The sequence below is a fragment of the Drosophila yakuba genome, chromosome 3L (genome assembly GCF_016746365.2).
Source record: "Drosophila yakuba strain Tai18E2 chromosome 3L, Prin_Dyak_Tai18E2_2.1, whole genome shotgun sequence".
NCBI lineage: Eukaryota > Metazoa > Arthropoda > Insecta > Diptera > Drosophilidae > Drosophila > Drosophila yakuba.
In genome coordinates, this window is record NC_052529.2 from 8,109,379 (window position 1) to 8,136,951 (window position 27,573).

The following is a 27,573-nucleotide window of genomic DNA, read 5'->3' on the forward strand; positions in this document are numbered from 1 at the left end:
AGAGTAGGCATCTGCAAGATATTTTATGGAAAAGAAGAAAAACTCATAGGATTTTCCATGAGGAGTTCCGTCTAGTTTTCCTGGCTTAAGGGGTCAAAAATGTTTACGGCAGACTCTCTGAAAAAGAGAAATGAGTCACATTGCCATTCTCTTGGCCACTGCAAGCGTTTTCAGTGTCGTTCAGGGTCAACAGCAGGTTATGCCGATGCCCGTGATAGAAGCCCCCACACAGAAGCCTCTGACCGCGGATTACGTGAAGGGAATACTCAGCCTGAAGAGCAGTCTGCTGGCCAACAAGCCGGCCTTGTTGGGTTACGGCTCCAGTCAGCAGGTGAATAGCGCCGTGCCCGTATCCGCAATCGGAATCAGACCAGGAATGCGGTATACACCGCAGTTGGACGTACAGCAGCCGCCAAGTCAGCCGTTGCAAGAGATTCAGGTTGAGCACGTTGCCAGTTTGAGGCCATCTGCGATAGCTCAAAGCAACCTTCTTCACTCCCAGATGCCGTCGCTCAAGTTGAATCGATATAACCAGCAGTTCCCCGCCTTTCATCTGTTCCAGCCGCCATTTGTGCCACTGCCAAGGAAGCAGGAGCGACAGGAGTCACAGGATCCGCCGCCAACTGCCGAGCAGCTCGAGTTGCTGCAACAGTTGTCCGAGTTCTTTGGCCAGCGACAGCAGTTGCAACAACAGGTGCGACCGCAGGTGGCAACCAACTGCGCTCAAATGGATCCAGATGAGGGCAAAGGAGAGTGCGAAGTGCATGCGAACACCGAGAGTTGTGACACCACCAAGGAGCCCAATAAAAATGAAGAGGAGGACACTATATCCGTGGATGTGAAGAACGAAGAGCGGGAAACTACTAGCACCACTGCGAAACCAATTGTGGCTCCAAAAACCAAACCCACTAAGCCCACAAGCGCCAAGTCCACCACTCAAAAACATGTGACAACGCATGCTACCAAAAGCACCACCAGAAAGCTGCCCTGTTGCACCAAGCCCATGAATCAAGGCGTTGCATCCGCTCCCAATGTCATCAGCTTTTCACTGAACGTACAAAATGAGAATGCCGAGCAGTCGAAGGCCTTGCAACAGCAGCCTCGAAGTGGCAGACACGCCATTCAGCCTGACTTGCGCATAAATGCTATAACGAACTTACTCAGATATCGCAGAAAAAGGGCTCAGGGTGCAGCTCCATATCCGAAACCCTTTTCTTCACAAAAGGATCAAGGATTGCGGCTACAGAGCCGATCGAAGCGAAGAAGAGATAAGATCCTGGACAAAAATCAACTGCTTCAGGCTGAGCTAAAGATCTGGCCCATTAGCATAAAATCGAATTTGGTGGAAAGATTGCACTGAGTTTGCAATATTAATATATTTTTTAAGCCACCAAAAACGTTTAAAATAAAGAAATTAAAGAATTTACAGTGTTAGTCTTAAAGAAATATTATATTTAATATTTTTAAAATACATTTTTAAACTAGCAGAGATAGATAGCAGATACTTTGAAGCTACAAGAAAGAAACAGACTGCCATTTCACAGTTTTTCACTTACGCTCAACATGCTTTTAAGACCTATCCCCTTGCATATTTACAGGCAATCCGGATACATTAATCTGCGGCAATTGCCGGGAGTCCTTTGGCGAGCTGTCTGAGTTATTGGACCACAAGAAAAGTTATTGCAAGCTGAGGTTCACATGCAAGTGCCAGGATGTTGCCTTTGCGGCAAGTGCAAGTAAGTGGGCGAAACGGGCCTCTTGATTGGGGAGAGTGGAGGCGTGGCAGCCTGTCTGTCTGTTGGCAATTAATTTATGATTGTTAAACACTTTTTGCCCTTGCCCCTTGCCGGCCAAAAGTGTTTGTCTAAGTCGTACTGTTGGCACTGGCTCTGTTTGCCAGTCAGCAACATCTGTTGGCCGGGCGGCCGGCAGCAGGATGTCTGTGGATTCATGTCCTGCGGCTGCTAGCAAATGCATTTAAAATTGAGTTATTTATGCGCCAGAGCCTCCGATTGTCTATCCTTCTGCAAATTCCAACTTAAATAACTAATTAATTCTCGCATGTTTTGCATGCTCCTGCTCCAACAGAGACTCCGCCGACGAGCGCCAAATTGCTGTGCGCCGTTTGCAAGGATGCGTTCGTCAATCCTTGGGATTTGATGGTCCACGCACAGGCCGCCCACATGGTTAACATTTACGAGCTGGGCGATGATGAGGGCAGCAGCAGCAGCAGCAACAACAGCAACACCACCACCGCCAGCAGCAACAATGTTGCAAATGCAGCCGTGGAGAATGGACATGCCATCGCCGATGAGGCAGCCACAAAGCAGCAGATGCCACAGATGCCAGCAGATGGAGCAGATGCCTCATCAACACTTAACAAGGAGCCCAATAACAATAATAAAATTAGCAACAACAACATCAACAGTGAGACGGCCATCAATGGCCACATGTCGCCCTCGGGAACGGCCATCATTATGGCATCGGGATCATCGACTGAGAACGGAATGCCATGCAGCGACATGGACTCCAACTGTCTGGACATCAAGTTCAGCCTCAGCGCCAGTCCCAAGGAGGCGGGTGACATGATTACGGCGACCACAGACAGTGGTTCCGATATGCCAATGATGCCATTGCAGGATCAGCACAGGGATGATCTCTCCCTGGATGGACGCATGTCGAGCAGCTCCCAGCAGACCCATCACTCCGACGAGCTGAATGTCAAGCTGCTGAACGGCTCCGTCTCCTCGAGGGGCAGTTCGCCCGGCTTGGAGGCGGATGTGCCGCCGGCCACCAGGGCTTGCATTGTCCGCACCTTGAGCATTGTGAGTATGAATGATCCTCGACAGTCACTTCACTGTAAATAATAATCCTAAGCAAATAAAGCTAAACGAAGTAGTCACCTTGCACTGATTAGTTACTAGTTGTATCTTTAATTCTATTAAATCAATGTATTTTCAACTTTAATTCCAGGAAACAGCGGGATCACCCACAGCGCCAACTGCCAATACTTTGGGCCTATTATCCAACAGCTTAGGCCTGGCTCTCGCACCGCAATAGGTCAAAGGTCAACAGCTTCAGAAGACGCCCTTTGGAGCGGTGTTTCTTGTGCTATCGTAGTGCGATACAAGTGCAATTTCTTCAGTATTTTTTCAACAGACTAACCTTGGAGGGAAGCTAATAAGCTAATAAGCCGGAGGGAGAAGAAGAACGAATAACGTAAATTACAGCAAACATATCATTTTTAATTAGCCATAGATATGAAATATGAGCAGCTATATAGTATATAAAGTGTACTGCGTACTGTGTACTATATCAATTACAGCCATGTGTACGTTTATATGTAATGTATTTGTATTCGTAATTGTAATTGTAACTGTAATTGTAATTGTAATTGTAATGGTAATTGTAACTGCAAAACGCCTTTGTGTTTGTGTTGTTTGCATGTGTCCTTTGGGTTTATCGTTTCCAACGGAAGAGTATTTATTTGGGTTTCGAAACTGCATAAGTGAACGTATAGGTAAAATTATGGAAAGCTTAAGCTGTCATCGCCTGTCGGCGTTGCAAATTGAATGGTAATCGAGCTTTGTATATATGAATATATGGAATAATACGGATACAAATTACGGAATTATAAGATCATTGTTATCAACCGGACAATCGTCTGGTGCCGGCTTTAATCGATGCTTATATTTTGGATATAATTTAAGGGTTAACTCAATCCCAGTTGGTACCAAATTAGCCCACGCAAATTGTATATCAAAAGTAGCATAGTGACAACAGGTGTTTCAAAAACAAATTCGAAGTAACTTGCTATACATTATCTAGAACCATAATCAAATATGCGTATTATTATAATAGCGACTATATTCTGTAATAACTATATCAAAAGTAGCGGCTATGTAAATAGGTTAATCAACATTATTATGATGTACTTACCAAACCAGTTTGTAAACAGTAACAACATTCAATTCAATGTCCTCCAGCTAAAGCATATAAACCAACAAACGAAATGTATTATGCTAAATGAGAATACCAAAAATATATATATATATATACACAAATATATAGTTTATTGAGACTTTCAATGGTTTTGCTGGGATTGTGGTAGCTAAATTAAAGTGAGTTTCCCGGTTGAATTTTGGGGCGACGCATCAGAAATTCTATTTCGCAGCTCATTAAAATAAATGATGGCCAGACTTTGCCAGACAGCAGCGAGAAGTGTGTAAATGTTTACGGCTGGCAAAAGGAACAGCTAACTGGTAACAGGTAACAACGGCAAGTGCAAGGACAATGACAACATTGTTGAAGGCGCAGCGTCACAATAATGAAAAGTCCCCCAACAAAGGCCCTTTTCTGGCGCCGTTTTCCAGGACCTGCGAAAAATTTAGACACAATGCCCCCCAAATGCAGTTCACTTTATTAGAATGCGCAACCAAAATGGTCGCATCGTGTTGCCCCGTCGTCCTGGCTGCCTCTTTGTTGTGTCCTTGCCGCTGGCCACTGCATTTCTTTGCTGCACTCTCATTAAAGGGTAGTTACACTTTGACATACATTTTGCTGATTTTTTTAAAATTTTTATATATTTATATTTTATATATGAAAAGATCGATAGACTGAACTAACATTTTTAAATAATTTGAATGTTTAGCTTAAGTTGTGCAGTACCAATAAATTCTCTATGTAAAGCAGGTTTTTACTCTGCCTAATGTCAAGGGTCAGCTGCCATTAAAAAGCATTTTCCATTTAGCTAGAGCATTTGCTAGTCGTTGCTTATTATTGCCCAGCGCTGCCTTTGTTCAGCCATGTTTAACCTGAGGATTTGGGCCGACATTGTCGGCGTCTGCAGCCGTTTGGCGTTTTGTTTCGAGGTCGAGTTAAGCGCCTGCAGTCAAGTGGCGTCGAGCGGTGAGGCCGGGATTTAAAATGCATAAGCCCGCGTGGCCGGAAAGTAGCCGTTTTCAATTTGGCCATGGCCATGTCGCGTTGCTGCCCAGCTGCAGATGAGGATGTGGCACTGGTGAACCGGGGCCCTGGTGAGCTTCAAGTGCGCACTGGCTAATTAGATGGCCTCGCCTAGTGCAGGTACTCAAAGGTAACATTTAGCCGGGCATTGGGTCACAGTTGACAATTACGTTAGCTGCAGGTGGGTGGCGGGGAAGGTTTGCCAGTTTCTGGGTTTCCTCAACCGTTTCCCCCATCCCCATCCACCCATGGGGATTCCGGTGCTCCAGGGCGAGCTTGCAAATTACGCCAGCTTAGCGACATGAAGTAATTGAAACGCCACCGAAAACGCCACCTTCCAACTCACGCCGAAAAATTCGTGGAAAAGTATGCGTGCCGCGTTCGCGATCCGCCGGGACTGACCACTGGGTTCCATCCCAGGACAACCCAGGCAGCCGCACCCAGCACCCGGAATCGGAGGGTATATAAAAGCCGGAGTCTTGCGTGCGCAACGCTGACTTAGTCAACGCATCTCCAGCACGCCGGACCGGATGTCGACGGAGAGCACACAACCGCATACGCCCAGCCATGAGGTGGCAGTGCGTCCGCCGCCCAGTGCCGCTAACCAGTGGAAACGGGCTGCGTTGATGGCCCGGATGGCGCCGGCATTCCGGGAGACCGTCTCCGATGACAGCGAGGACGAGGTGGACACCAAGAAGCAGATCAAATACGGCAGCGGCTTCCAGGCGGCCAAGGCCATCATACACGAGTACTGCGACTATACGACCATCCATGGCATCCGGTATCTGGGCGAGAAGAAGCGTCCGCTGCTGGAGCGTCTGTTCTGGATCAGTGTCCTGGTGCTATCGGTCTTCACCTGCGTCAAGCTGACCCTTAATATCTGGGACAAGTGGAACAACAATCCGGTGATTGTGAGCTTCGCCGAGAAATCCACTCCCGTGTGGCAAATCCCATTTCCCGCTGTCACAGTTTGTCCGGAAACAAAAACCCGACGTGATGTATTCAATTTTACGGATTCGTATCACCAGGTGCGTGATTTTCAGAGCAATGTCAGCGGCATAGTGGACCTTACCAATAAGCAGTAAGTTATGGCGCTATTCACACCTAAAAACAAGTGTGTATCATGATAAATTTGTAAACAGAAAGGGATTATATGGCGCTGTGTCGCAGGTTTGCGAGCCCCACTTGCATGATGTAACACTGGGTAATAAAACGCGTAGGGGCATGGAAATCATAGACGCACTGACTGAAGTATCACCTCACTTTGATGACACTTATCTGAACTGCAAGTGGCGCAACTCTCCGGTTAAGTGCAGTGATATATTCCACAAATTTGTGACGGAAGACGGCGTTTGCTACAGTTTCAACTCGCTCAGTCCAGCGGAGATTTTCCGAGCGGAAGGGTGAGCTTGAACATCAAGTTTGTGAGAAATTCAAATTCTTCTGATGCACAAGATCCGTTGCAGCATTATACCCGACTTTATCTTCCGCGAGGAGAACCGACTGTCCATGGACTGGAATGTGGAGGATGGTTATAGCGCCGGTGCGGATACTTCGCCTTATCCCAATCGAGTTTTGGGCCCCGGAGCTCGAGCTGGTTTATATCTGTTCATGGGTGGTGCCGAGATCGATTTCGATGACATGTGTCGTGGTCCAGTTCAAGGTTTCAAGGTAAAGTCTATTTTGTTTTCCATTTAAAGAAAATCCATTTAAGATAAATCCATCTTAGATTTTATTACACACCCCTGGCGATGTGGCCCAAGTGTCCAAGCAGTACTTCCGTATACCATTCGACCAGGAGGTGCTCATATCCATTCGTCCCAAGATCATTACCACATCGGATGGCCTGAAGCACTACGAGCCCAATCGGCGGCAGTGCTATTTCCAGAAGGAAAGGGAATTGCGTTACTTTAACATCTACTCGCAGAGTAATTGTGAACTGGAGTGCCTGGCCAACTTCACATTGACCAAATGTGGCTGCGTCAAGTTCTCCATGCCACGTAAGTTTTATAGCCGGCTTGGTTTTATACCATTGGGATTTATTCAACTGGTTTTGTTTCAGGTAATGTAAATATGCCTGTTTGCGGTGACGCCAGCCTAAAGTGCTATAACCAGGCCGAGGATGAGCTGCTGCTCAGGGAATTCACACAGGGCTTGGTTAACGCTGGGGAGAATACACGGGGAGAAACCGAGTGCAACTGCCTGCCATCGTGCACTTCCATTGCCTACGAGGCTGAGATCTCGCAGGCAGATTTTGATTACAAGACAGTTATTAACACGGATACTCCGGAGGGCAAGGAGGAGCAGGAGAAGAGACAAGGGTAAGTCATGATACTAATTATTAAGTCATAAATATCTTAAAAATCAATATCTATTACCTAAAATGTTAACCTTTTCTTCTTAAAAACTACCTTTTGACAGCATGAAGATGTCGCGCGTGTCCATCTTTTTCAAGGAGGCCCAGTTCCTCACCTCTCGCCGCTCAGAGCTGTATGGTACCACCGACTTTCTTGCCAATTGTGGTGGCTTACTTGGCCTCTTCATGGGCGTGTCCATGCTGAGCATTGTGGAACTTATCTACTTCTGCACCGTGCGCCTCATCTCGAACCTGAGGATGCGCCGCAAAACCCGCAAGGAGCTGCTGAAGGCGGTCAACAAGGATGCCTAATCGAAGGACCTGCTGCCCGGCCCATAAATAATCCATAATAGGGAATCAAGTGAAAACCAAGCAGCTGAACTGGAAGCCAAAGTTGAGCTGACTCTGCTGCTCTGTGTGTTTGTGTTGCGTTAAATGTTAAATCTGCAAACAATGAAAATAAAGTTGTACTCAGCACTAGACGGCAAATGCAGTTCTCAACGAGTTTGTGTTCCGATACGACCCGCATCCTGCCAAAACTCCTCTGTATGTGTGCATTTGAAATGGAATCAATTATTTTATTGTGTGATTTGCTGCTGCCTTCAATGCAATGCGATTCGATTCGATTTCGAAAGTCAATAGACAACGTCGTCGAAGTCTCGTGGACAAAGTCAAAAGGGGAGCTACGCATCTCAACTTCCAGCTCATATGTTATGCAGGGCCAATCCTTTGATTCAGCCCAGGATATCCGAACGTATCCTGATCCCAGGAGTATGGGTGGCATGGGGCATGGGGCATGGGATACCTTGGCTGGGCAAACACTGAGGCAATCCCAGCACTACGTCGTTCAAGTTGTGCGTGTGCGGCTCTAATGGAAATCCAATTGAATTAAGTTAATTATGTTGGCAAATATTTAAACAATAGCAGCAATTTATGCACACCCAACCCGGGAACTTCACATCCTGCAGGCGCTGCAAAGTAGGCTTTAAAATGTTGCCATGCGCTATCCTGTCATTTTGTTTAATTCAATCGGCTGTTTGTGCATTATGTACGCCTCGTACATTTTCCACCAAAACTTTGCGCAACAGTTGTGCGAGCCATGAAAGTGCTGAAATTCGCTGGGAGTTCATTACGGCAACAAGTGTCGAAATGTGTCGAAAATATTGCAAATAAAGTTGACACATTTGCATATGCCTAATAAAATTTTCATACATTTTCCGCACACGGCGAGTGCAGCGCACATTGCACATCGAGCACGAAATCGCAGTCCACGATTCGTGTCCGCACTTTGGCACTTTCCATCTCCATCTCCAACTCCAGCGGCTGCTTTTTGCCTTTTGTGGGCCACTTTTCACTTGCCGTGCCTGCCAATTTGATTCACATATAAAAATAAATTTATGACAATTTCCGGCTGATGGCTGCCAAGGCTGTCTCGAGGGCTTTATTGATTCCACACACAGCGAGGGTGGTTTTCAAAATATTGCAATGCTTCCTTAAAGCATTTTTTACATTTTTAAGGCTCAGTAAATATGGTTAGTTAAGTAGATGGGCTATAACAATTTTAATTATATTTTACTTCAAGTTCCTCTTTGTCATTTCTTGTACCAACTATCGTTGAAAGGATGAAACTCTTATTTTGTACAAGTATCTTCTTTTGGGCATTGAGTCTTTGTCATATTGTCGTTTCAGTGCGCCGGTAATGTGACATTGACTATTAAGCAGTAAAATCAACTCAAAGTCGGGCCAGGCAATGTCAGTAATCAATTTGCAAGTAATTTCTGCACGGTTCCGGTTGAGTTTTCCTCCCTTTGTGTTGGCGGACATGAATAAGTCCGGGATAACATGACACTTGACATTGAGCCGGAGGTCGGCGGGGAAAATCGTGCACCGTGCACTCGCGAGCAATATCAATAAAAAGTTTTCTTCGCTTTTTGCAGAAATGGCACGCAGCAAACAAAAAAAAAAAGTACAAATTGTAATTAAACTTTTGCACAATGCAACTCAAACTGTCCGCAGTGTCTGGCAGCGGCAACAAAAAACCATCAGCTGCATAGCAACAGCCAATAACAAAGTGCAAGACGTGCTGCATTTGATTTGCTCGGCGGTGCTTTGAATTTCCGGTTTCCTGTTTCCGGTTTAGCAGCCCACAGCGAAAACAAACGGCGAATATCAAATAATATTAGAGGCACATGATTGGACTCTGACGTGTTACTTATTCTCAATCCCAATGAGCAGTAGTTTATCTTACGAATATGAAAAAAGGAATGGAAAATTTCTTAAGAAAGCGCAGTATTTTAAAATACACTCTCATATTTTTGAGATTTTTTTTAAAGTTAACAGATCATCTCTTAGACTTATAAAATATGCTGACCAGTTTTAGACTTAACATGAATATATTTCAGTACTCAGTATATAAGTAGTAGATATACAAGTTAAACACTCTCCAAAAAACTTTGAAAAATTTCTGAAAATGGTTTTCTTAACTATTCGTAGTAAGCGCTTTCCCAGTTCAAAATGCACCATTCAGCACTTTGCAATTTATGGCCAGAAAGGATGAGGATGAGGAAGTGGCCGCCAGTCAGCCATGTTTGTTTGTATTTATGTCGGTTTGCCGAGCAACGTTTTGCGGCATTCAGACATTCAAATGCAGAGTGACTACAGCACGCGGCTGTCATGTCAAGTGGTGGCCCACCTGGAGGGGATCGGATCGCAGTGGGATTGGTTTGGCGGGGATTGGAGTGGTAAGCGGAAAGTGGATGATGACTGCTGCCTAGAACTGATTGCTTAAGCGGAAATGACTTGAATGCCTTCGCTATCGCCGCGTCACACGGGGCGTATGTGGAATTTCGCACTCGATTGCCTTGGAGGCGAAGTTTTGTGTAACGCGATTAGCGGTTTGCGCAACGCTCAACGTTGTTTTGTTTGCTGTTGTGCCTTAGTCCTTGGGCGAGTCCTGTGGAGCAACACCTTAGCTTTGGGAGCATGGAGAGCCGAAACAGCGAAACACCGGCATCGATTGCAGTAATTGCAGTTGTAGCGCGTCTAAAACTTTAACCGGAGTTGGAAAAGTCATTAAAAACTTGCTGCCAACTTTGGATACGAATTAGAATTTTTGATTAAATTGCTTGGCTGGCGAGATGCTTGGCAATTTACTGCGACAAGATGGGACGAGACAATTAATGAAAAATGCATAAGCCAAATGGCGAATCAATGTATATCGTGACACCAATTGCGAATTAACACCATATACGAGCACACTCCCCATACCTACTTATGCATGTGGCATCATTGTCACGCAGGATTCGCTGCGGCATTGGCCGCTGGTATGTGGCATTTGTATGCAAACCGCGCACTAAATTAGATTCTTTTTTACTGCAGCCACATAGTCAGCTTGATGATGAGGCGATGACAGGGTCTTTGGCTTTATTTTCCCGCTTCTCCAGCTTTTCCAGCTTCTGGCGATAAAATGCGTAAGCTCGTTAAAATTGCACGCGACGCGCCTCTTATAATAATGGCAATCGATGGCTGAAGGATATTGATGGTGCGACATATTGATTTGGCTCCGCAGGATTCTTCCTGCGGTTCATGGTGAATCTAGGAGTGCCGAGAGTGGAGCAAAGTAAACATAAAATCGGTGATGGTAAGTGGGTCGCGTAAAATAAATAGAATTCGCAGGACTTGAGCTTGCAACCTGTTGTAGTTTATGATTTCTCGTAAAATGCTGTTCGCTTGTGAAAATCCAAAGCATCATAATTAATTTTATAGTGCTAAAGACAATGTCAAAGGTTCTAACACTATTCTATGAATATAACCCATTTGTTTACGGCTTTTGTACAATCTGCAACGGACATTCTGCATGGAAAAGTGTAATCCCATTTCTTAGGTCCCAACAATTGAAATCGGAGTTCTTACACTTCCATTCATATTCAGTTTTATAATTGCTTTTGCCGGGGACCAGGCCCCAAAAATCTGCACCCAGAGAAAATAATATAAATTGAATTCACTGGCGCAAGTTCTCGAGCTTATTATGCATTACCTAATGAAAACTGGGCCAGGACCAAGGACCAAGGACCAAGTACCAAGTACCAAGGACCAAGGACCAAGGACCAGGGAACGAAGGAACAGAACTGGCAGCCGCGTAAGCAAATAATAAATAAATAAATAAACGAAAAGCGCAAATAACATTTGAGAGCCAGATTTAATTTCTAACGTTGAGTGCGCATATTAAAACAGTGAGGATTGGGGATGAGGATGAGAATGAGGATGAGTCTGCCTGGTGGAGATTGGTGGTGATTGTGGTGGCCGGGGATTTTCCGGGTGGAAAACTGAGGGAGGCGGCGGCAGCAGACAAAAGGCGGTGGAAAACCTTGCTGGGAGCAACAAACAAAGATGATGCGGATATCACTGGTGTGTCGGAGTCTGTGGATGTTACGAGTATATGGAAGTGGATATGGAAGTGCAGCGGAAATGCGGGAAATCCGGGACCATGGGATACCCCCCACCGAACCCGAAGTCTGAGTTCCAGGCCGGGCCTGGGGATATAAAAATAAACAATCAAAGCGGGCGGCAGAAGGCGTAATAGAAGTTGGCGTGAGTAAACAATGAATTACGGAATCATGAAAGCAAATTGACTTTAATGCAAAAATCAAATATTTACACAGCGCGGATGCGGGACAAGGACAGTCCTTGTGGCGTTTCGTTGTGAGGGAAAGAGGAGGCAATGCTATTGCAATTGCATGCCGAAAGAGATGGCAATAGATGGCAGTAGCAGAGACAAAAGGCAAACAAACAAACAAACAAACAAACAAACAGACAGACAAAACCGAATGAAAGAAGCAACGCATACAAATCGAGGTTATGTTAGACGTCCTGACTGCGAACTCTTTCCTCTTTTGCCAAAAAATTTGTTTCGGCACTTAAATGCCAATGCACACAGAACCGGAAAACACACTGATATGCAAGTTTGAATAGAGCTGCACAAGAAAAAATCCACATAAGTTGTTAATCTTATTAGTGGGTATTAAAATGTTATCATAAGTGTAAAAGCTTTTGCCTAAGATAGTAATACTGCATAAGTATATATTCCAGCATGCCACAATAGGGTATTCCATTAAAATCAACTGTAGAAGTGTCTAAGATTAGCTTTTCCACAAAAATCACATGTAAAGCTGTCCAAAAGTGTGCTTCGAAATACATTTTCCTCTCTGCATAGAAAGTAAGCAATTCCTTTGGGGTCAGAGGTCAAAAGGGGTTTAAACTGCGGGTCAGCCTTTGTGCGGCATTGGATTGGTCTGCGGCGTTTCCGGTTTTCGAGTATACGTTATTAGCTCACTGGGCGTGGATGCGGTCCAGCAGGGTCTGAATTTTACGATTTCATTCATTTTTGTGGCTGCCATTTGGCGCCGCAAAATATGCAACAAAATTTTATTTGCCGAAATAAAAGCACGAGACCTTTTGGCTGGCATAAAAATAATATTATAGAAACTATGGGGCAATGCTTTGGAAGTAAGTGTGAAAAACACTCTCTCAACGTAATTTCCCCAAGAATTTATCAATTAGAATTGTTGCTGGAAAACGGAAAACCCAACACCCTTGTAATAAAGCACGTAACAGAGGGAAAAGTGCTACGGTGGACAAAAAAAAAAGTAGCACACACCGAATTGAGAGTGGTAAAATTGGGTGAAAGAGGAAACATCACACAAATCTGAAAACCATAAAAGTGTCGCTTTCAATTGTTAACCCAACTACCCAACGTACCAACTACAGGCGACAATCGAAGCCAACAAGTGAAATTGAAACGTTCAATGGATAGTGCGGAGTCCTGAAAGGATGTACATATGTGGGCATGGGGGGCATAAAAAGGAAACAGGATGGATGAGGGTGCTCTAGAAGCTCACAAGCGCAAATTGATGATGATGTAGTGTGTGTGCCTGCAACTGTGTGGCAGGATGCTCGGCGAGATTTTTTATGCACCCTGACATGGGTTTTCGGAATATATAGAGGGATTTCAGGGCTTCCAAAATTATTTATACATTTTCTATCTATAAATACACGTATCTAAACTTATTTCATGAAAAAAATTGAGCATAAAATTATAATCGTAAAAATGGTTTTATTTTTGACAGAGTACCGCAAGTGCCCAGTGATTTTTATTCCAATACTTTATCACTTTCTCAGCTGAACTGAGAATGATGATGAACAACGATGATTGACACCACGCCCGGCAATAAATTTTTAATTTTCAATGCTTGCCGATAGAAGGAAGCGGGTCTGATGGATTCATGCCCACATCCTTGCCTCCAGTGAGCTTGTTAAATTCAAATTAGAACGCTGCCAGGAGCATCGTTCTATGCGAGAACTTGCCGCTGACAGCGAAGATAAATGACACAGAACTGCGATCGCAACAAATTAACCTTGTTAGAGGCTGCAGCACAGCAGCCTTCACAGTCGTGAACCAGGACATAACTCCGGAGTAGTGGTAGCGGCAAGGACTCTGGCTCCGACTCCGAGGACACCACCAGTTACAAGTGTATGTAATTTTTTATCGTCTGCGACTTTCGACTCTCCACTCTCCCACTGACGACGACTGACTTATGAATGGCGTGTGCCAAGTTGAGTTGAGACAAAGCACTGGAAAAAATCGTATGGTTTAAATGTTGGAAATAATTATATTTAGAAAATTAAATATTAAAACATTTTTGTAGCCCACCAAATGAAACATATTAAATACTTTGGCTGCCTTAGTTAGATTTATATAATCCTAACAATGAAAAAGATACTTTAAAGATTTGTTGTGATTATTTTCAGCTTTAAACAAACATAGCATTATTATTATTAAACTATGCGTATTTTTTTCAAGTGTTTTGAATACGCTGGAGTCGTTGGAGTCGATAAATCAGTTTGTGTATCAAATTGAATTCACGAGCGTGCACATGACACCAGCCCACGCACATTTATCAGCCGTTTCAGGCGAATCCTGCGGAGCATGAACTTTAACTCGCCCGCGTTTTTGGGCAACCGCAAAATTTTAATCTCAACTAAGAGCTTACAAGAAAATAAAAACATAAAATCCATTGGCGGGTTGCATTATAAATTATTCATTACGAAAACGCAACCGCGACACGCCCACCTTATTTTTCTCTTATTTTTTTTTTTTTTTTTTGAGCCAAGTAAATGAACGCCTGCCGCTGACGGGCGCTCGTTTGCACCTAATTTGATTTTTAGTTGCTGCCCCTTTTGGAGGCGAGTCTGCGGTCGGTTCGCTTGGCATTCCATCCTCAGCTGGTGGTGCCCCACCCATCTAGCATTTCGCTTGGCACCGTCTCGCAGATCCTAACTCACCAATACAAGTACGAACACACACACACCCACAGGAAGAAGGACTCGGCAGCGCATCCTGTTTTCTTTTCATTCATTCCAGCGCGGCTGGCTGTCGAAAAAATGTCTGTTATGTGGCTAGAGAATTTTGCAGTAATTAATGGCAACTGTTTGATTAAAAAATTCCACAGCAGCTTTCCATGCAGGGATGTGTAAGGGTTTAGTTCTAGTTTTCCCAACCCCAAGCCGTTTTCCATTACCAAACGCGGTCACAAGCTGCGATGCTGAATAAATCTATGCAAATTCCAGAGATTTCTTAAAGGGGTTTTTCAAGCTGTACAAATGTGAAGTACAGAGTTAAGTACAAATTTATGAAATTAACAAAACTGACAACTGTTATTCGAAAAAGTAGATTTATTGATTTACATAACACATGAGAACAATGTCAATTGGGTTTGGTAGTTGTAAAATTTCAAATGTGATTTGTTGACTTTCATCTGCGGTATAATGTGCATTTGTTCAACTAAAGTACTCAAATTCAGTCTTTTGGCATTCATACATATTGCCGCAGTGAGTTGAATATACACCCGTTCATGTAAAACTACTGTACTCACACTTTTTAAGGGATTTAATGGCGCGCAAATAGCAAAGGACATCACTTTGCTGGACAAACTGGTGGGTCACCATCATGTTATGCTTATTATAAGTTTAGCACTCTGTGTCATAATACTAGTTGTTTTCTTACTTGCCATATTTGCTGCGATTAAAGATCACATATTGGCTTTGAACGTGGTGCGTATCTGGGAGTTAATTCATAATTATTTTCTTAAATAATAATTTATTTACTGAATTTTGTAGACTCTCATTTGCTTGATTATTAAGGTTGTGGCAAAGGGTGTTATCGTAATTGTGTGTACAGTAACGATAGAAACAAGTATAGAAAATACCGCCGCCCATCTTTGGTTCTTTCTGTGCTGGAAGTTTACGGTGGGTATTTCATCTTATTCCATTAGTAATTACCTACACCCTTTTTTTACCTAACACAGACTATCTGTATGATCTTAACTCTATTCTATTATATGCGGCTAACTGAGCCTTCAAGGGAAGCTGTCTAATTCCTAAAAATAATATTGCTTTGGTAAGCACCTGAAAAACTTGTAAACTATGTAGAAAATTTTAAACTTTTTTTCATACATATATATTTTTAGTTCTTCAAACGGAAATATCCAAATTTGATCTTGAAAAATCTTCAGCAGGATGTGCTTTTGTCCCACAATTGCTCTCAAAGTTGGGCTTTTGTTTATGATACCCATAACCGCAGTAAGTTGGATGCGCATTTAGTTAATTAAAAAATTCTTTACTCATTTTGCAGGGCATTAATGGCGCACAAATAGCAAAAGATGTTTCCATATGGAATGCATTAGAGGGACACCATTATGTAATGATTGTTATAAGCCTATCTGTGTCCGCATTTGTACTGTCGACTTTAGTTGTTTTAATATATGCGACGATCTGTAATAAAATTCGAATATTAAAAGTGGTCTGTTAGCATGAGGTTTCTAATATCGTTAAGATGAACGTTTTTTGTTTTTTGCAGATAATGTTGATTTTTGCAGGAATCGTCCTGGTGAAACTAGGAATTCTCTTCGTGTGTATAAGTACGGAAATGAATCCGGGTAAGACGGCAGCTCATCCCATGTTTATGGTATGCTGGGTCCTTACGGTATGGATGTACTTTGCAAATTACATTAATAATTAACTAATAACTAACATTAATAAACTATTATCTGAATAGTTTTTATGTATGGCCGCTATAATTCTATACTGGCTTCGGCTATATGACATTGCAAACGAAGCCGATTGAACTGAAACTATTATATTGAACTGGGAAATTTCTTCTCTTCAAAGCATATTACTGGCCTTCAAAATAATATCTGATTTTCTCATTGTGGTATAACAAAAAACTCGCATTGTAGGAGAGTAAGGCCATTGTATTGAACCGAATAAATTGTGTTTTAAAAGCATTTATACCTGCGGGAGTAGTGTCATTTTAGTAATATATAAATTCCTACTATTCAGATAGGTATGATGGATGATCAGGAAACACGAGGTATTCAAAGATTACTCTGCGGTACGAAGATAGGCATCTGCAAACTGATCACCTTCTTAGTATGGGTAGTAAATTTCGTAGGTAGTATCATAGAACCTAAGAAAAAGCCACTACGAATGTGCAGCCATCCACAGATTTTCACCTGTGCGGATGTTTATATATATTATGACAAGCTGAAGGAATACCTGGATTGCTGGAATTGTTTGTTCAGGTCCTACATGATTATCGCTCTAGTCATAAATGTCCTTATGGTTCCGCTGCTAATCTTGGGCCTTTTCTTCATATATCTGCATTTTTCCAGGGAAATACGCATTGTAATTTTTTGAAAACACTTTGTAAAAACACAGCGATTGTCTACAATGTATTTCACTGTATTTCCAGTACGCAACAGTACTCTTCGTAGCAACTTGGTTGCAGATGATGCTGACTGTTCTGTTTGCACAGAAGTACCAAACTGTAGGAGATGTACTGCGAATATGGAGAAATCGCAAGAGTTTGGAGTTCTTCGAAAGCCGTGTAAGAGTCACTCAAAAATATTAATTAAGTGAACCTACCACTTGGTTTATTTATAGTGCCAGTGCTGCGGTGTTTTGGGACCTGACGACTACAAGTTGGGCCTGCTGGTTATCCCACTGTCCTGTTACAAGGATCTCAGTGGAAAGGACGAGGATCTCTATCAATCAGGCTGCTCCACGCACTCCATAAAGCCCTCGTTCCCCATCATCCAGGTGATCTCCTTCCTAGTTCAGGTGAGTAATGAGCGGCTGTTTCAATTCCATGTACTAAAAAACCATCCCAGTATGTATTAGTCATATGTCTGAAGGTATTCCTCGTTATCCTGATAAGGAGCGGGACCCAACGCAGAAGCTTGTGGACTGAACGACGCAGCGAAACGCTTGGTAGTTTAAATCCCTAACTTGAAGATCCATTCGGACTTAGAAAGCAATCCTAAAGAGCCAAAGTTCAAAGATCTTGAGGACTACTTTCCAACATCGCATAGAACTCAAGCAGCCGATTTTCTTGTAGACTCGACGTTTGAATGCGGTTTACAATTCATGAGAATGAGTATTGGCATGCTGGGCTAGACAAATTGGATGCTGCTGGCTCTCGTCATGTTTCACGGACTGCAATCAATAACGATAAACACTTGAGTGGCAAATCCAATGTCCAGAATCCTCTGTCCAACGACGGCATGCATATGGATGAGCCAATAAAGAAATCAACAAAGCATGTCGGGCGATTGAAAAAGTATTGCAAATACCCCGGACAGTCGGGGATTTGGACACGGAATTGGACTCCAATCCGGACAATATGCAAATGCAGCTAAGCAGAAAATATTCAAGGACGATCCAGCCAGAACTCCCACCAACAAACGCTCAAGTTTGGATATTCATTTTATGTCCCTTGTCCCTCGACCCGCGCATAAATTTTATTGTTGTCAACATTAAATTCTAGTCGTGAAAAACAATTTTGCAGCATTTGAAAATCCATAAAATATGCATACGAAATTGTCCGCCGGAACGACCAACTTTATGGCTAAATAGTTTGCTCCGGCCCACATCGTTAATGCCTTTTTTATGCGTGTGTTTTTTGGGTGGCGGTGTTGGGAAAACTTTTTAGCCTCCATAACAATAACGGCAGCAAAAGCAACCACACTTTGGTCAAGCTGTTGAAAAATCCAGTGCAAAGTTCACAGATAGAAGGGTTGGGTCATGTGGCTCATTAAACTTTGGCCAACAATTTTTTGTTGCACCCCAACCGACAAAGACAAACAGAAAGTTTTGCACTAAATATTTGCGCCCTTGCAAAAAAAATGAAAAGAGTTCCACTTGGCGAACAGAATGAAAAGGGTTTCTGAGGTGAATGGAAACCCTGTTTCCAGGGATTTGGAATGGTTACAACATATCTTGGCACACATACGCCCCATTAAACGCTAGACAAATGGAATGCTGAGAAAAAGGGTGAAAGTGTTACTTCAAATTGAGGTTATAACTTCGTTTTATATTCGAAGTTCTGAATGCTTAGTCTTAAAATATTTCCATAAATCAACCAATCTTCCCTTATTATTACTAATTACTAAAGAAGGAAATTCGTGCTTGATTCAGTTACAAATGGACTTTTTTTATTTCGTACAAAATCAACTAATCAACAAAGTGTCAACAAAGGTCGCGATGTCACGCCCTAGTATCCCCAGTGGGATCCGAATCCATCGAAGCTGGCGTGGGCCACCACGGCGGCGGGCGAGTACTTCACAAAGGCGGCGGGAGCAGCGGCCACCAGAGGAGCAGGAGCGTGGTAAACTGGAGCTGGAGCGGAGTACACGGTCTTGGCCACAACTGGAGCGGGAGCGGCGTAGACTGGAGCTGGGGCAGCATAGACAGCCTTGGCCACGGGAGCGGAGTACACAGTCTTGGCCAGCACTGGAGCAGGAGCGGAGTAGACAGTCTTAGCCACGACTGGAGCAGGAGCAGCGTAGACCGGAGCAGGAGCGGAGTAGACAGTCTTCGCCACGACGGGAGCAGGAGCGGAGTAGACAGTCTTGGCCAGCACTGGAGCAGGAGCAGCGGCGTAGAAGGACTTGGTGATCACGGGAGCAGGTGCGGAGTACAGGGTCTTCGGGGTGTAGACATTGTTGGTGATGCGGGAGTCCACCTTGCTGACACTGGAGTAGGGGGTGACCACGTTCTTGGAGTAGGTGGACACAGTGCCGCCGAAGGAGCGCACCACATTCTGCTGGGTGGTGCCCACGGCATCGTAGTGGGGCTGAGCCACCTTGGCCACCACGGGAATGGAGGCGGCGGCATAGGTGGTGGCCGGAGCCAGGAAGCCAGCGCTTGCCACGCCCACCAGAGCGCAGAAGGACAACAGGACGTACTTGAATGCCATGGCTGGAATTGGATTGGATTAATTGAGAACTGAACACTTAAAGTGATGTTTGTAGTGAGCTGCAGTGGCTACTGATACCAAACCCCTGGCAAGCGACTGTTTTTATAGCCAAAACGCGCATATGGTTTGCCAAATTTCAAATTTCACGGCCAAACCGCAAATTACAGTGTGTGTTCGTATGACAGATTGACTTAGGCCTAAGCACCCAAAGAAAAAAAAAGGTGAAAAAAAAAAAAGAAACTGGTTCAATGGGTCGACAAATGACTGCGCTCTTTTGCCTGCCGCTTTCCGTGCTCCGTCTCTGTCTTAATTGGAGGCCAGCTCAAGTGCCCCACACCCGAAATGTATCAGGAAAGTGAATTATTTTGAATACTCGTGCTATCAGCAGCTCATAAATTTTCCAGCGACTGCTGGTGGGGCAGGGGACAAACTTTTATTTTCCCGCCGTGTTTTTCCATTAAATTGAGTTCCACTCGAGCAGCAAATATGAGGCAACCCCTCCTCTGAATGGATGAGGGGATGTTCCTCAGCTCCTTGTTGCTGTCAACTTTATCAGCAGGGGTGTCAGTGGTTCGTATTTTTTTTTTTTGTTCTCAGAGTGGTGGCAGTCAGTTGTTTATGATTTTTGTTTGTTTTTATACCAAGGGGGAGCTCAGAAGTTCTTGTGCCCTTCCAGAAGGCAGATCTGAAGTTGAAATTAATGATCAGGAGGCGGAAAGTTTTGCTGGCTCATAAATAAGCTGTTCAGTCTAGATCACATATGTATATATTAGTATAAAGTTTGTATATAGATAAGCCATAAATATATTATTATTTATTAGTATGTCACTATTTATTGCATCGCCCAAATTATAGGCAAAGAGCATCCAGCACTTCGTTCCGTTTGCATTTGTACTCTCTTGATGTTTTCCTTTTGTTTTGGCCAAGTTTGGAAAATGAATTTTCCTGCTCCGCTGCTCACGGGCGCATGATGAATATTTATTGAAATTACCAAAGTTGACGCTACTCCAAATTGAATTGTGTTGCCAACTTGGGATGCTTCTTACTGCCACAAATTCCTGCGCTCTTTTTCCTTCTTCTATTTGCGCACTTTTTTGATTTTGTTTTTTTTTTTTGGCAAATTGTTATTAATTTTACACTGGGGGCTCTGGAGTATGCGCTTTTGCCCCACACCGAAACCTAATTACCGCGTTTAATGTATGCCTGCAAATTGGCTTTCAAGTGGTTACGCAGGTGAACTGCCATCGCATTGTGGGCAGTTCACATTAACAAAAATCACCAAAAAACCAACCAAAAACTTGCAAAAACTGGCACGCGTCCGATGCGTATAAAAGCCGCAACATTTTGGACAAATCAGCATCAGTCGCAGCCCAACCAGCCTGCTTTCGACTTCACTCGACCAATCCGTCCAGTCATCGCCCCGTACTTCAACATCAACATCAACTCCAAAATGGCTTTCCAATACCTCATCACTCTGTGCGCCCTGGTGGCCTACGCCAATGCTGGTCTCCTAGCCAGCCATGTGGCCATTGCCAATCCTTCAGTGGATGCCGTCGCCTCCACTCAGCAGAACGTGGTCAGGTCCTTTGCCGGCACTGTGTCCAGCTACTCGAAGGCGGTGGACACCCCTTACTCCAGTGTGAGGAAGAGCGACACCAGGATCCAGAACAATGTCTACACTCCGGCTGTTAAGACCACCACTTATGGTGCAGCTCCTCTGTACACCCAGGCTACTCCCATTGTGGCCAAGACTCTGGTCCATGCTCCAGCTCCCGTTGTGGAGAAGACCGTGTACGCTGCTGCTCCAGCTCCAGTTGTGGCCAAGCACGTTTACTCCGCTCCAGCTCAGGTTTATGCCGCTCCCGCTCCAGTTCTGGCAAAGACCGTGTACTCCGCGCCAGCTCCAGTTCTGGCCAAGACTGTCTACTCTGCTCCTGCTCCAGTTTATGCTGCTCCTGCTCCAGTTCTGGCCAAGACCGTGTACTCCGCTCCAGCTCCCGTTTACGCTGCTGCCGCTCCCGTTGTAGCCAAGACCGTGTCCTATGCCGCCCCACTGGCCACCACCAATGTGAACCACGGACCCGCTGCCACCACCTACAGCCACAGTGCCCCAGCTCTGGGCGTCTCCAGCTACGGCAGCTCCCAGACGGTTCACTACTCCCCCGCCGAGAGTGTGTCGCACATGAGCTTCGATGGATTCGGAACCCACTGGGGTTTCTAAATGAGTCTTGGCCTTTGGGCTTAAGCAATTGTTAATGTTGTTTGGTGGTCAATAAAGACGGAGATCGATTGTTGCAAATTAAACATGAGTCGAGTGGAGCAGAGCAGACCTTCTGGGCGAACAATGGGCCGAACTGGTTTGTGCCAATTCATCGTTAAGCATTGGCCTTCTATGAGGTCTTACCTTAAGTGTGGAGGAGGTGGGCGTGGTGGTAAGCGGCTTTGTGATAAGCTGCGGGGGCGTGGCATGTCGTGTTTTATGGCTCTTTAATTGGATTTCATATTTTTCGCACACCTTGCCCGCACTCCTTTTCCGCTTACCACCAAATAACCAACAACTGGCCCACTTGTGCACTTGTTATAATTATTGTCAGTTAATTAACGGATATTTATGCTCGCATAACCGCAACTACGCATAAATGGCTTACACGCCGGCCCCCAAAAGCTTAAAATTGACATCTTGGCTCAGAGTGGTTATAGATATGTGGTACTTTAATGGGTTTCAGTTAAATGGGTTCAATTGGAACCATTGACAGGCGGCCAAGAGGTGGAGTTTAATAGATCGAATGCGTGTTTTGACAGTGATATTTTAGCGGATTTCTTGGGCAGCAAAACGAGTTGCGTAACAAAGGGTAAATGATAGAGAGAGTGAGGTAATAAACAATTAAAAAGGCAGCAAAGTTATTAAACACATAGATCCATTATTGACGTAGGCTGCATGAACTTATGAACTAGCTTGAAACTAAATAACTTATGAGTGATAAACTAAGTGGATGGCTCTACCTCAAAAATGGCAAAGTGCTCTTAAAATCCCCTTTTAATTTCTCCAAAATAAAGCAAAATGTTCACTTCAGTTGGCCCCTTCAAGACATGACACTAATGAGACATGCAATCGAGCTGATTAATTCCCCCAAGACCAATTGACAGGCCAGACAAGAACAATCAAATTAAATGAAAACGTGTCCATAAAGAGTAGAACGGGCACCCTGTCTTGGAATTTTTGCCAGCCAAATTAGCTGCATTTGTTCTTGTGCTCGGCCGGCGATTTGATTTGTGATTTGATTGCGCATACGCCCCGTGCCACATGCCGCATGCCACATGCCAAAATGTGCCAGATTGTCCTCGTCTGAGTTGACAATTAGTCAATAATTTATTTCAATTTCATTTCGCATGCCAAGCACACTCACACACACACCTCCTAGAAGGAAAACCTAACTGCACTTTAATTACATTTACATTTTGGCTTAGGATTGTCGCTTTAGTTTTTGCCACACAAAACGAGACTGACAAAGGGGGCCAGGTTGCAAGTACCACCCTGCAATTGTTGCAATGCAATTTAGGTAAGCGAATTTTCATGATTTAAATAACAGCATTATGTGTGTGTGTATGTGGTTGAAAAACTGCAGACATTGTCGCTTTGCCGTTCGGTATTTTGTGTTTTGTCTGACTGGCTGGATGGCTGGATGGCTGTGTGTCCTGGTATAATTAAATTATGGCTGGACATAAGACGCATAATAGGTCATAAATCAAATTTACCTATCCCACGGGTCCATGCCGAGCATGACACTCCAGACGGCGTCACAGACACAGTATGCTATGGCCATTGTTGCACCGAAAGAAATTCATATTGTTTTATTAGTCTTAATATAAAATAGTGTGGTTTAAAGTTTAGCATAAAAAGGTGAATGTAGAGCTTACCAGAACCTTTCATATATTTTATATTTTTAATTTAATTTTCTTTTCTAAAAGAAGTAGGTACTTTTTACTGTATACTGGTAATTTTTCCCTCACTTTGATGGACATTATGACGACTCTGTCTCGGCACACAATAAGACAATTGATGCATCTGCTGTGGCTGTTGTGCCATTTTGTGCCCGTTTGAATTTACATTTGTGCCAGCATTTCAATTGCAACTTTGACTCCACCGAACCACAAAGGGGCCGTCCCATGGTCCGGATTCTGTTTTCCTAACTGCGACTATAATGCCGGCCAGTGACTGCAGTTAATGTGTCCTTCTGTCACAAGCAGCCGCACTTTGAATGCATTGCATTTGAAACATATCAAAGGCACAACAAGCCAATTTTCGGCCTTCTGTGTACCATGCCCCATCTTTTTTAATGCTGAAAAATTAAATTTTAGATTAAAGACTGTTTGTTTTCTATTTGCTACGCGATGCGAAACAAACAAGTGCAGCTGGGCGGTGGGGAAAACAAAAGCAGCTTTAAGGTCGCCTTTTTTGCTGTTGATTTATCATCACTTTATGCAAATTGACCGCTTACCTTTGAGCTTTATCTGAACGCATCGCATCTGTGAAAAGCTCCGGATGAGGGGTTTTCTATTTCTCCGTTTTCCTGCGATTTTCAATGGCAGTTTTCCACCCCGCCGTTGGCTGCCACGTACGATGTCAATGGCAAGCGATTAACATTCAATTAGCTTTTGGCTCCATCAATGATTTTATCACACAGCCAGGAGGTCCTGTTGCTGCGGCTGGTTTGAGTGTAAATTGTGGCAAATTATCATTAGCCTGTGCTGGGTCCACAAACAAGGAGGAGAGGACTCCAGCAAGGACATCTTCAAAAGGTTTTTATGACATCAGCAGCTGTCGTTGACAGATTATTGTGGCGATTATTTTAGCAGAGCGACAGGACACACAGGACAGATACCAGATACAAGATACCAGATACAAGATACAAGATACAAGACGGCAAACAACAAACGGGTTCCAAATGGAATGGGGGCTATTGTGCGTTCAACTGGAAAATGTCAACAGTGTTGTTGGCATTGCTGTTGGCCGCTTTGTTGTCCCTGTTACTCAGCCACATGTGGCAGGACTCGAAGGACCTCGAGAACCTCGAGGACCTCTTCCTCTTTCCGCCACTTGAATATCTTGCGGCTTAGCACTTGTAAATAACTAGCTGAAGTTGGAGAAGTTGTCACACTTTTATCAACACCACTGGCCATGTAGTAAATTCCCCTCCGCTATCTCCTTGGCTGAGTAAAAGGTATCTTATGGTTGAGACCATCTATAAAATATATTTTTTTCTTGCCATATGTATAGGCATGGAAAACTTGTCATTTATTGTTTGAATTTCATATAAAATTCAAACTCGAGAGTTTCAATTGGGCTTTTAGACTGTGGACCACCATTGGACTATGGGCATATTCTCAATAAATATTGAATATGCAAAATGAATGAGTTTGTATTTAGCATACTTATAGCTCTGCTCATTATTTGTAATTATAATAACCGATTATAATAGCAATACTCCTGGCTTTTCCGCACTTTCCTTGGCAGAGTAACAGGTATCTTATAGTCAAGACATTCTGTAACATATCTATCTTTCTTGCCGCATTTATAGGCATGAAAAACTTGTCATTTATTATTGGAATTTCATAAAAAAATTCAGGATGTGCGGTTGCCGGCCTTTAATTATTAAGATCGGACTGCTGTTGACAATAATTCTAATCATAGTGAGTTGGTTACTTTGCCTGTCGTTAAACAATTCATTTTGATCCAATCCGCAGGCTGTTAATATTATGGAAGTAATAATTTACGGTGTGAATTCAACAGTGGAGGAACATCAAGTTGCCAAAAACATAAATATAGTAGCATGCTTCATTGCACTTTTAGGTTTGTCATTTGGAGTTTATGGAACGGTAATGAATATAATCTTTATAATTCGAGTGGTAGGTACTTAATTTCTCTAATCAAAAATAGTTACATTCCGAGTCTCTTTCAGCTGATGTTCATTATGATTATATTCTGCCTGTATAAGATAGTCATGTGGATAGTGTGTAAGAATTTGTCTCCAGATTTAGCTGCGGACGTCATCAACGTTTGGTTCCAGCTTAACACGTGCTTATCGGTATCAGGAAGTCCGATGTATATATATCCTAAACACCTTATTGATATATCACTTGCCCGCAGATAATAGGTTCTATTATGACGGTTATCTTCTGTATGTACCTGCATGAGCAAACGCGAGAGTTTCGATTGGGCTACTAGACAATAGCCATGCAAAATGATGTGGCTAATCATATTTTCACTTTCATATTTGCAGTTAAATATTGAATATATATATATATTTGTAATTTTAATAATGCTAATTAAATGCCAATTTTTCTACTTTATTCTTAAAACGTCTCCGCCCATGAAAGTGACCTCAAAGTGCTGATGAAGCCGTTGAAGTTGTTGTTGATATCGGCGGGCGTGGCAATCTGTGGGCTGTGTGGGTAATCAAATTACATGCGGAATTATGGACACCCGCAGGACGATAATAGCAGCCAATAAAGATGGCAATGACAAGATAAGCGCCCACAGGAGCAGAGGCTGTGACCCCCGGCCGGAGGTCATCTGTTGGCTCCATTTGCGCAGCTTTAAATGAAGTTTAACGATGCCCACAAATAATGATACTTTGCATTTAAAAACACTTTTCCCACTCGGTCAGAAGAAGTCAGAAGTCAGAGAACGGAACTGAGGGGCTACCGAAGTCCGATGCTCATTACACGCATTTCACTTGACACTTTTATTGGCAATGGCAACGGCGGAGCGGAAAACCGGGTCATTTTATGGCCAAGAACGGATGCCGATAAGGGCATTAAATTTGTTTCAGCCATAAAGACGCTGGCCACATCACTCAGCATTTGGCCAATTACGCAAATAAAAGTACACACCCTTCTTGGATGGAAAAAAAAAAATTGGAAAAAAGGGAATGAAACGTGTCAAAGTGCTGGAAAATGCAGCAGAATTCAAGGATGTGAAGTGGCTCATTAGAGGTGTGTGCGCTGCCCCGAAGGTTTTGGCCGGGAAATTGTGTGGAAAAACACTCACTAAACTGGCACTTTTACACACAGAAAAAGCTCAAAGCCGTTAGCTATGAACAAAGCCCTCGTTTTGCTGAAGTCCAATTTAAATGCGAACAAAGATATGAATGCCAAATAATAAGTATTTCATTTCTTTTTTAATTCCCCCCAAAACTGGCGTAATTAAAGACGAGGCCTGATCGGCCGCCGGCGTTTCTCATTGGATTGCTGGACTGGAATTTTTGGGGGCCATAACAGCATGTCGTCGACGTTGTCGTTGTCGTTGTCGTTGTCCTTGTCGTCCGGGCGCATGTCCTGCGGCTGATTAAAATCTATTAGAGTCAAAGAGATGTAAGACACTAAGCAGGCGGTAGATGCTCTCCATGCCACCGGGTGGCAAGCCATCCAGCCGGCGGGGCGTCCACTTTGTCCAATGACTTGCCATGTAAATGACGACGGCAACGGCGACGCAATTGAAATGCATGCGGCAAGAACTTTCAACTTGTCGAAGAAGGGTATGATGGGCACATGGGCTTAGAGAACAAAAAAAAAAAGGGTATGAAATAATATAATCAACCAACAATACAATCATCAGCATAAATATACCATGCTTAACTTACAAAAATGCTTTGAAATGTTCGTTTATTTAAGCTACTTTTATAAGTAGTATTATATTGTAGATAATGTCAATGCCTCAATATTAACAATGTCAATGTGTAAGGATATAAAAGTTAGGGTATTTTAAGTAAGCTCTTGTCCAAACTTATTTCTCGCCTACCAAATGTCACGGTTCTTGTTGTTGTCAAAAGTCGCACACAAAAACTTTGCAGTTCCAAGTTTCCAACGGAAATTGTGCAGCTGTTTTGTGTGTAGAATTGAGCGTCTCGTTTGGCGCTGCTCTTAAATATACTTGTAA

The 27,573-nt window shown here is 43.5% G+C and overlaps 9 protein-coding genes across 16 annotated transcripts in view; 8 read left to right on the forward strand and 1 right to left on the reverse strand.

Moving 5' to 3' along the window:
* LOC6533323 (uncharacterized protein DDB_G0283357) overlaps positions 1–4,064 on the forward strand; it is a 30,628-nt gene extending 26,564 nt beyond the window's left edge. The window contains exons 6-8 of the mRNA XM_002094013.3: positions 1,599–1,736; positions 2,089–2,825; positions 2,974–4,064. Coding sequence (XP_002094049.2) covers positions 1,599–1,736; positions 2,089–2,825; positions 2,974–3,060 — 962 coding nt within the window. The 3' untranslated portion in view covers positions 3,061–4,064. The remainder of the gene's footprint in view (positions 1–1,598; positions 1,737–2,088; positions 2,826–2,973) is intronic.
* On the forward strand, positions 49–1,522 carry LOC6533324. 2 transcript variants are annotated; one of them, XM_002094014.4, is made up of 2 exons: positions 49–439; positions 503–1,522. In XM_002094014.4, the coding sequence occupies exons 1-2, from the start codon at positions 131–133 to the stop codon at positions 1,358–1,360; spliced, it is 1,167 nt and encodes a 388-aa protein (XP_002094050.2). In that variant the 5' UTR covers positions 49–130; the 3' UTR covers positions 1,361–1,522. The 2 variants fall into 2 exon arrangements, with proteins under 2 accessions (XP_002094050.2, XP_039229644.1); XM_039373710.2 differs by having other exon boundaries at positions 50–1,522.
* A 1,384-nt stretch (positions 4,065–5,448) lies between the features above and the next one.
* Positions 5,449–7,814, forward strand: LOC6533326 (pickpocket protein 28). Its single transcript, XM_002094016.3, has 6 exons — positions 5,449–6,046; positions 6,108–6,368; positions 6,432–6,636; positions 6,695–6,965; positions 7,028–7,286; positions 7,387–7,814. The coding sequence occupies exons 1-6, from the start codon at positions 5,496–5,498 to the stop codon at positions 7,631–7,633; spliced, it is 1,794 nt and encodes a 597-aa protein (XP_002094052.1). The 5' UTR covers positions 5,449–5,495; the 3' UTR covers positions 7,634–7,814.
* Positions 7,815–15,057: 7,243 nt separating this feature from the next.
* Positions 15,058–16,175, forward strand: LOC26534774. The gene is made up of 6 exons (XM_015194412.3): positions 15,058–15,208; positions 15,263–15,430; positions 15,497–15,625; positions 15,685–15,776; positions 15,847–15,958; positions 16,033–16,175. Exons 1-4 carry the CDS (start codon positions 15,146–15,148, stop codon positions 15,751–15,753), a joined length of 429 nt encoding a protein of 142 aa, XP_015049898.1. The 5' UTR covers positions 15,058–15,145; the 3' UTR covers positions 15,754–15,776; positions 15,847–15,958; positions 16,033–16,175.
* Positions 15,867–16,662, forward strand: LOC26535057. Its single transcript, XM_015194413.2, has 4 exons — positions 15,867–15,958; positions 16,011–16,178; positions 16,236–16,361; positions 16,434–16,662. The coding sequence occupies exons 1-4, from the start codon at positions 15,896–15,898 to the stop codon at positions 16,500–16,502; spliced, it is 426 nt and encodes a 141-aa protein (XP_015049899.1). The 5' UTR covers positions 15,867–15,895; the 3' UTR covers positions 16,503–16,662.
* LOC6533327 (protein late bloomer) lies at positions 16,534–18,216 on the forward strand. Of its 5 annotated transcripts, XM_002094017.3 has the most exons (6): positions 16,534–16,618; positions 16,718–16,825; positions 16,883–17,062; positions 17,130–17,264; positions 17,321–17,497; positions 17,548–18,216. In XM_002094017.3, the coding sequence occupies exons 2-6, from the start codon at positions 16,724–16,726 to the stop codon at positions 17,662–17,664; spliced, it is 711 nt and encodes a 236-aa protein (XP_002094053.2). In that variant the 5' UTR covers positions 16,534–16,618; positions 16,718–16,723; the 3' UTR covers positions 17,665–18,216. The 5 variants fall into 5 exon arrangements, with proteins under 5 accessions (XP_002094053.2, XP_015049900.1, XP_039230116.1 ...); XM_039374182.1 differs by lacking the exon at positions 16,534–16,618 and having other exon boundaries at positions 16,745–16,829; positions 16,873–17,062; XM_039374183.1 differs by lacking the exon at positions 16,534–16,618 and having other exon boundaries at positions 16,746–16,829.
* Positions 18,217–18,848: 632 nt separating this feature from the next.
* LOC6533328 (cuticle protein 76) lies at positions 18,849–19,959 on the reverse strand. The gene has a single exon (XM_002094018.2). The coding sequence runs from the start codon at positions 19,632–19,634 to the stop codon at positions 18,930–18,932; it is 705 nt and encodes a 234-aa protein (XP_002094054.1). The 5' UTR covers positions 19,635–19,959; the 3' UTR covers positions 18,849–18,929.
* A 1,036-nt stretch (positions 19,960–20,995) lies between these two features.
* Positions 20,996–21,925, forward strand: LOC6533329 (larval/pupal cuticle protein H1C). Its single transcript, XM_002094019.2, has one exon. It carries the CDS (start codon positions 21,085–21,087, stop codon positions 21,853–21,855), a length of 771 nt encoding a protein of 256 aa, XP_002094055.1. The 5' UTR covers positions 20,996–21,084; the 3' UTR covers positions 21,856–21,925.
* A 3,017-nt stretch (positions 21,926–24,942) lies between these two features.
* LOC26534902 lies at positions 24,943–25,994 on the forward strand. 3 transcript variants are annotated; one of them, XM_039374534.1, is made up of 6 exons: positions 24,943–25,050; positions 25,115–25,157; positions 25,214–25,325; positions 25,380–25,541; positions 25,595–25,720; positions 25,783–25,994. In XM_039374534.1, exons 1-6 carry the CDS (start codon positions 25,047–25,049, stop codon positions 25,858–25,860), a joined length of 525 nt encoding a protein of 174 aa, XP_039230468.1. In that variant the 5' UTR covers positions 24,943–25,046; the 3' UTR covers positions 25,861–25,994. The 3 variants fall into 3 exon arrangements, with proteins under 3 accessions (XP_039230468.1, XP_039230469.1, XP_039230470.1); XM_039374535.1 differs by having other exon boundaries at positions 24,943–25,157; XM_039374536.1 differs by having other exon boundaries at positions 25,115–25,325.
* Positions 25,995–27,573: the final 1,579 nt, after the last annotated feature.

Bases quoted from the DNA above. Each gene is read 5' to 3' on its own strand.
- LOC6533324 (XM_039373710.2), top strand. From the start codon at position 131: ATGAGTCACATTGCCATTCTCTTGGCCACTGCAAGCGTTTTCAGTGTC.
- LOC6533326 (XM_002094016.3), top strand. From the start codon at position 5,496: ATGTCGACGGAGAGCACACAACCGCATACGCCCAGCCATGAGGTGGCA. The intron at 6,369-6,431 runs GTGAGCTTGAAC...GATCCGTTGCAG, and splicing joins GAGATTTTCCGAGCGGAAGG to CATTATACCCGACTTTATCT. The intron at 6,637-6,694 runs GTAAAGTCTATT...AATCCATCTTAG, and splicing joins GTCCAGTTCAAGGTTTCAAG to ATTTTATTACACACCCCTGG.
- LOC26534774 (XM_015194412.3), top strand. From the start codon at position 15,146: ATGTGCATTTGTTCAACTAAAGTACTCAAATTCAGTCTTTTGGCATTC. The intron at 15,431-15,496 runs GTGCGTATCTGG...TGAATTTTGTAG, and splicing joins ACATATTGGCTTTGAACGTG to ACTCTCATTTGCTTGATTAT. The intron at 15,626-15,684 runs GTGGGTATTTCA...TACCTAACACAG, and splicing joins TTCTGTGCTGGAAGTTTACG to ACTATCTGTATGATCTTAAC.
- LOC26535057 (XM_015194413.2), top strand. From the start codon at position 15,896: ATGTGCTTTTGTCCCACAATTGCTCTCAAAGTTGGGCTTTTGTTTATG. The intron at 16,179-16,235 runs GTCTGTTAGCAT...TGTTTTTTGCAG, and splicing joins AAATTCGAATATTAAAAGTG to ATAATGTTGATTTTTGCAGG. The intron at 16,362-16,433 runs GTATGGATGTAC...TTATCTGAATAG, and splicing joins TGGTATGCTGGGTCCTTACG to TTTTTATGTATGGCCGCTAT.
- LOC6533327 (XM_002094017.3), top strand. From the start codon at position 16,724: ATGATGGATGATCAGGAAACACGAGGTATTCAAAGATTACTCTGCGGT. The intron at 16,826-16,882 runs GTAGGTAGTATC...AGCCATCCACAG, and splicing joins TAGTATGGGTAGTAAATTTC to ATTTTCACCTGTGCGGATGT. The intron at 17,063-17,129 runs GTAATTTTTTGA...CTGTATTTCCAG, and splicing joins TTTCCAGGGAAATACGCATT to TACGCAACAGTACTCTTCGT.
- LOC6533328 (XM_002094018.2), bottom strand. From the start codon at position 19,634: ATGGCATTCAAGTACGTCCTGTTGTCCTTCTGCGCTCTGGTGGGCGTG.
- LOC6533329 (XM_002094019.2), top strand. From the start codon at position 21,085: ATGGCTTTCCAATACCTCATCACTCTGTGCGCCCTGGTGGCCTACGCC.
- LOC26534902 (XM_039374534.1), top strand. The intron at 25,326-25,379 runs GTGAGTTGGTTA...TCCAATCCGCAG, and splicing joins TGACAATAATTCTAATCATA to GCTGTTAATATTATGGAAGT. The intron at 25,721-25,782 runs GTATCAGGAAGT...ACTTGCCCGCAG, and splicing joins AGCTTAACACGTGCTTATCG to ATAATAGGTTCTATTATGAC.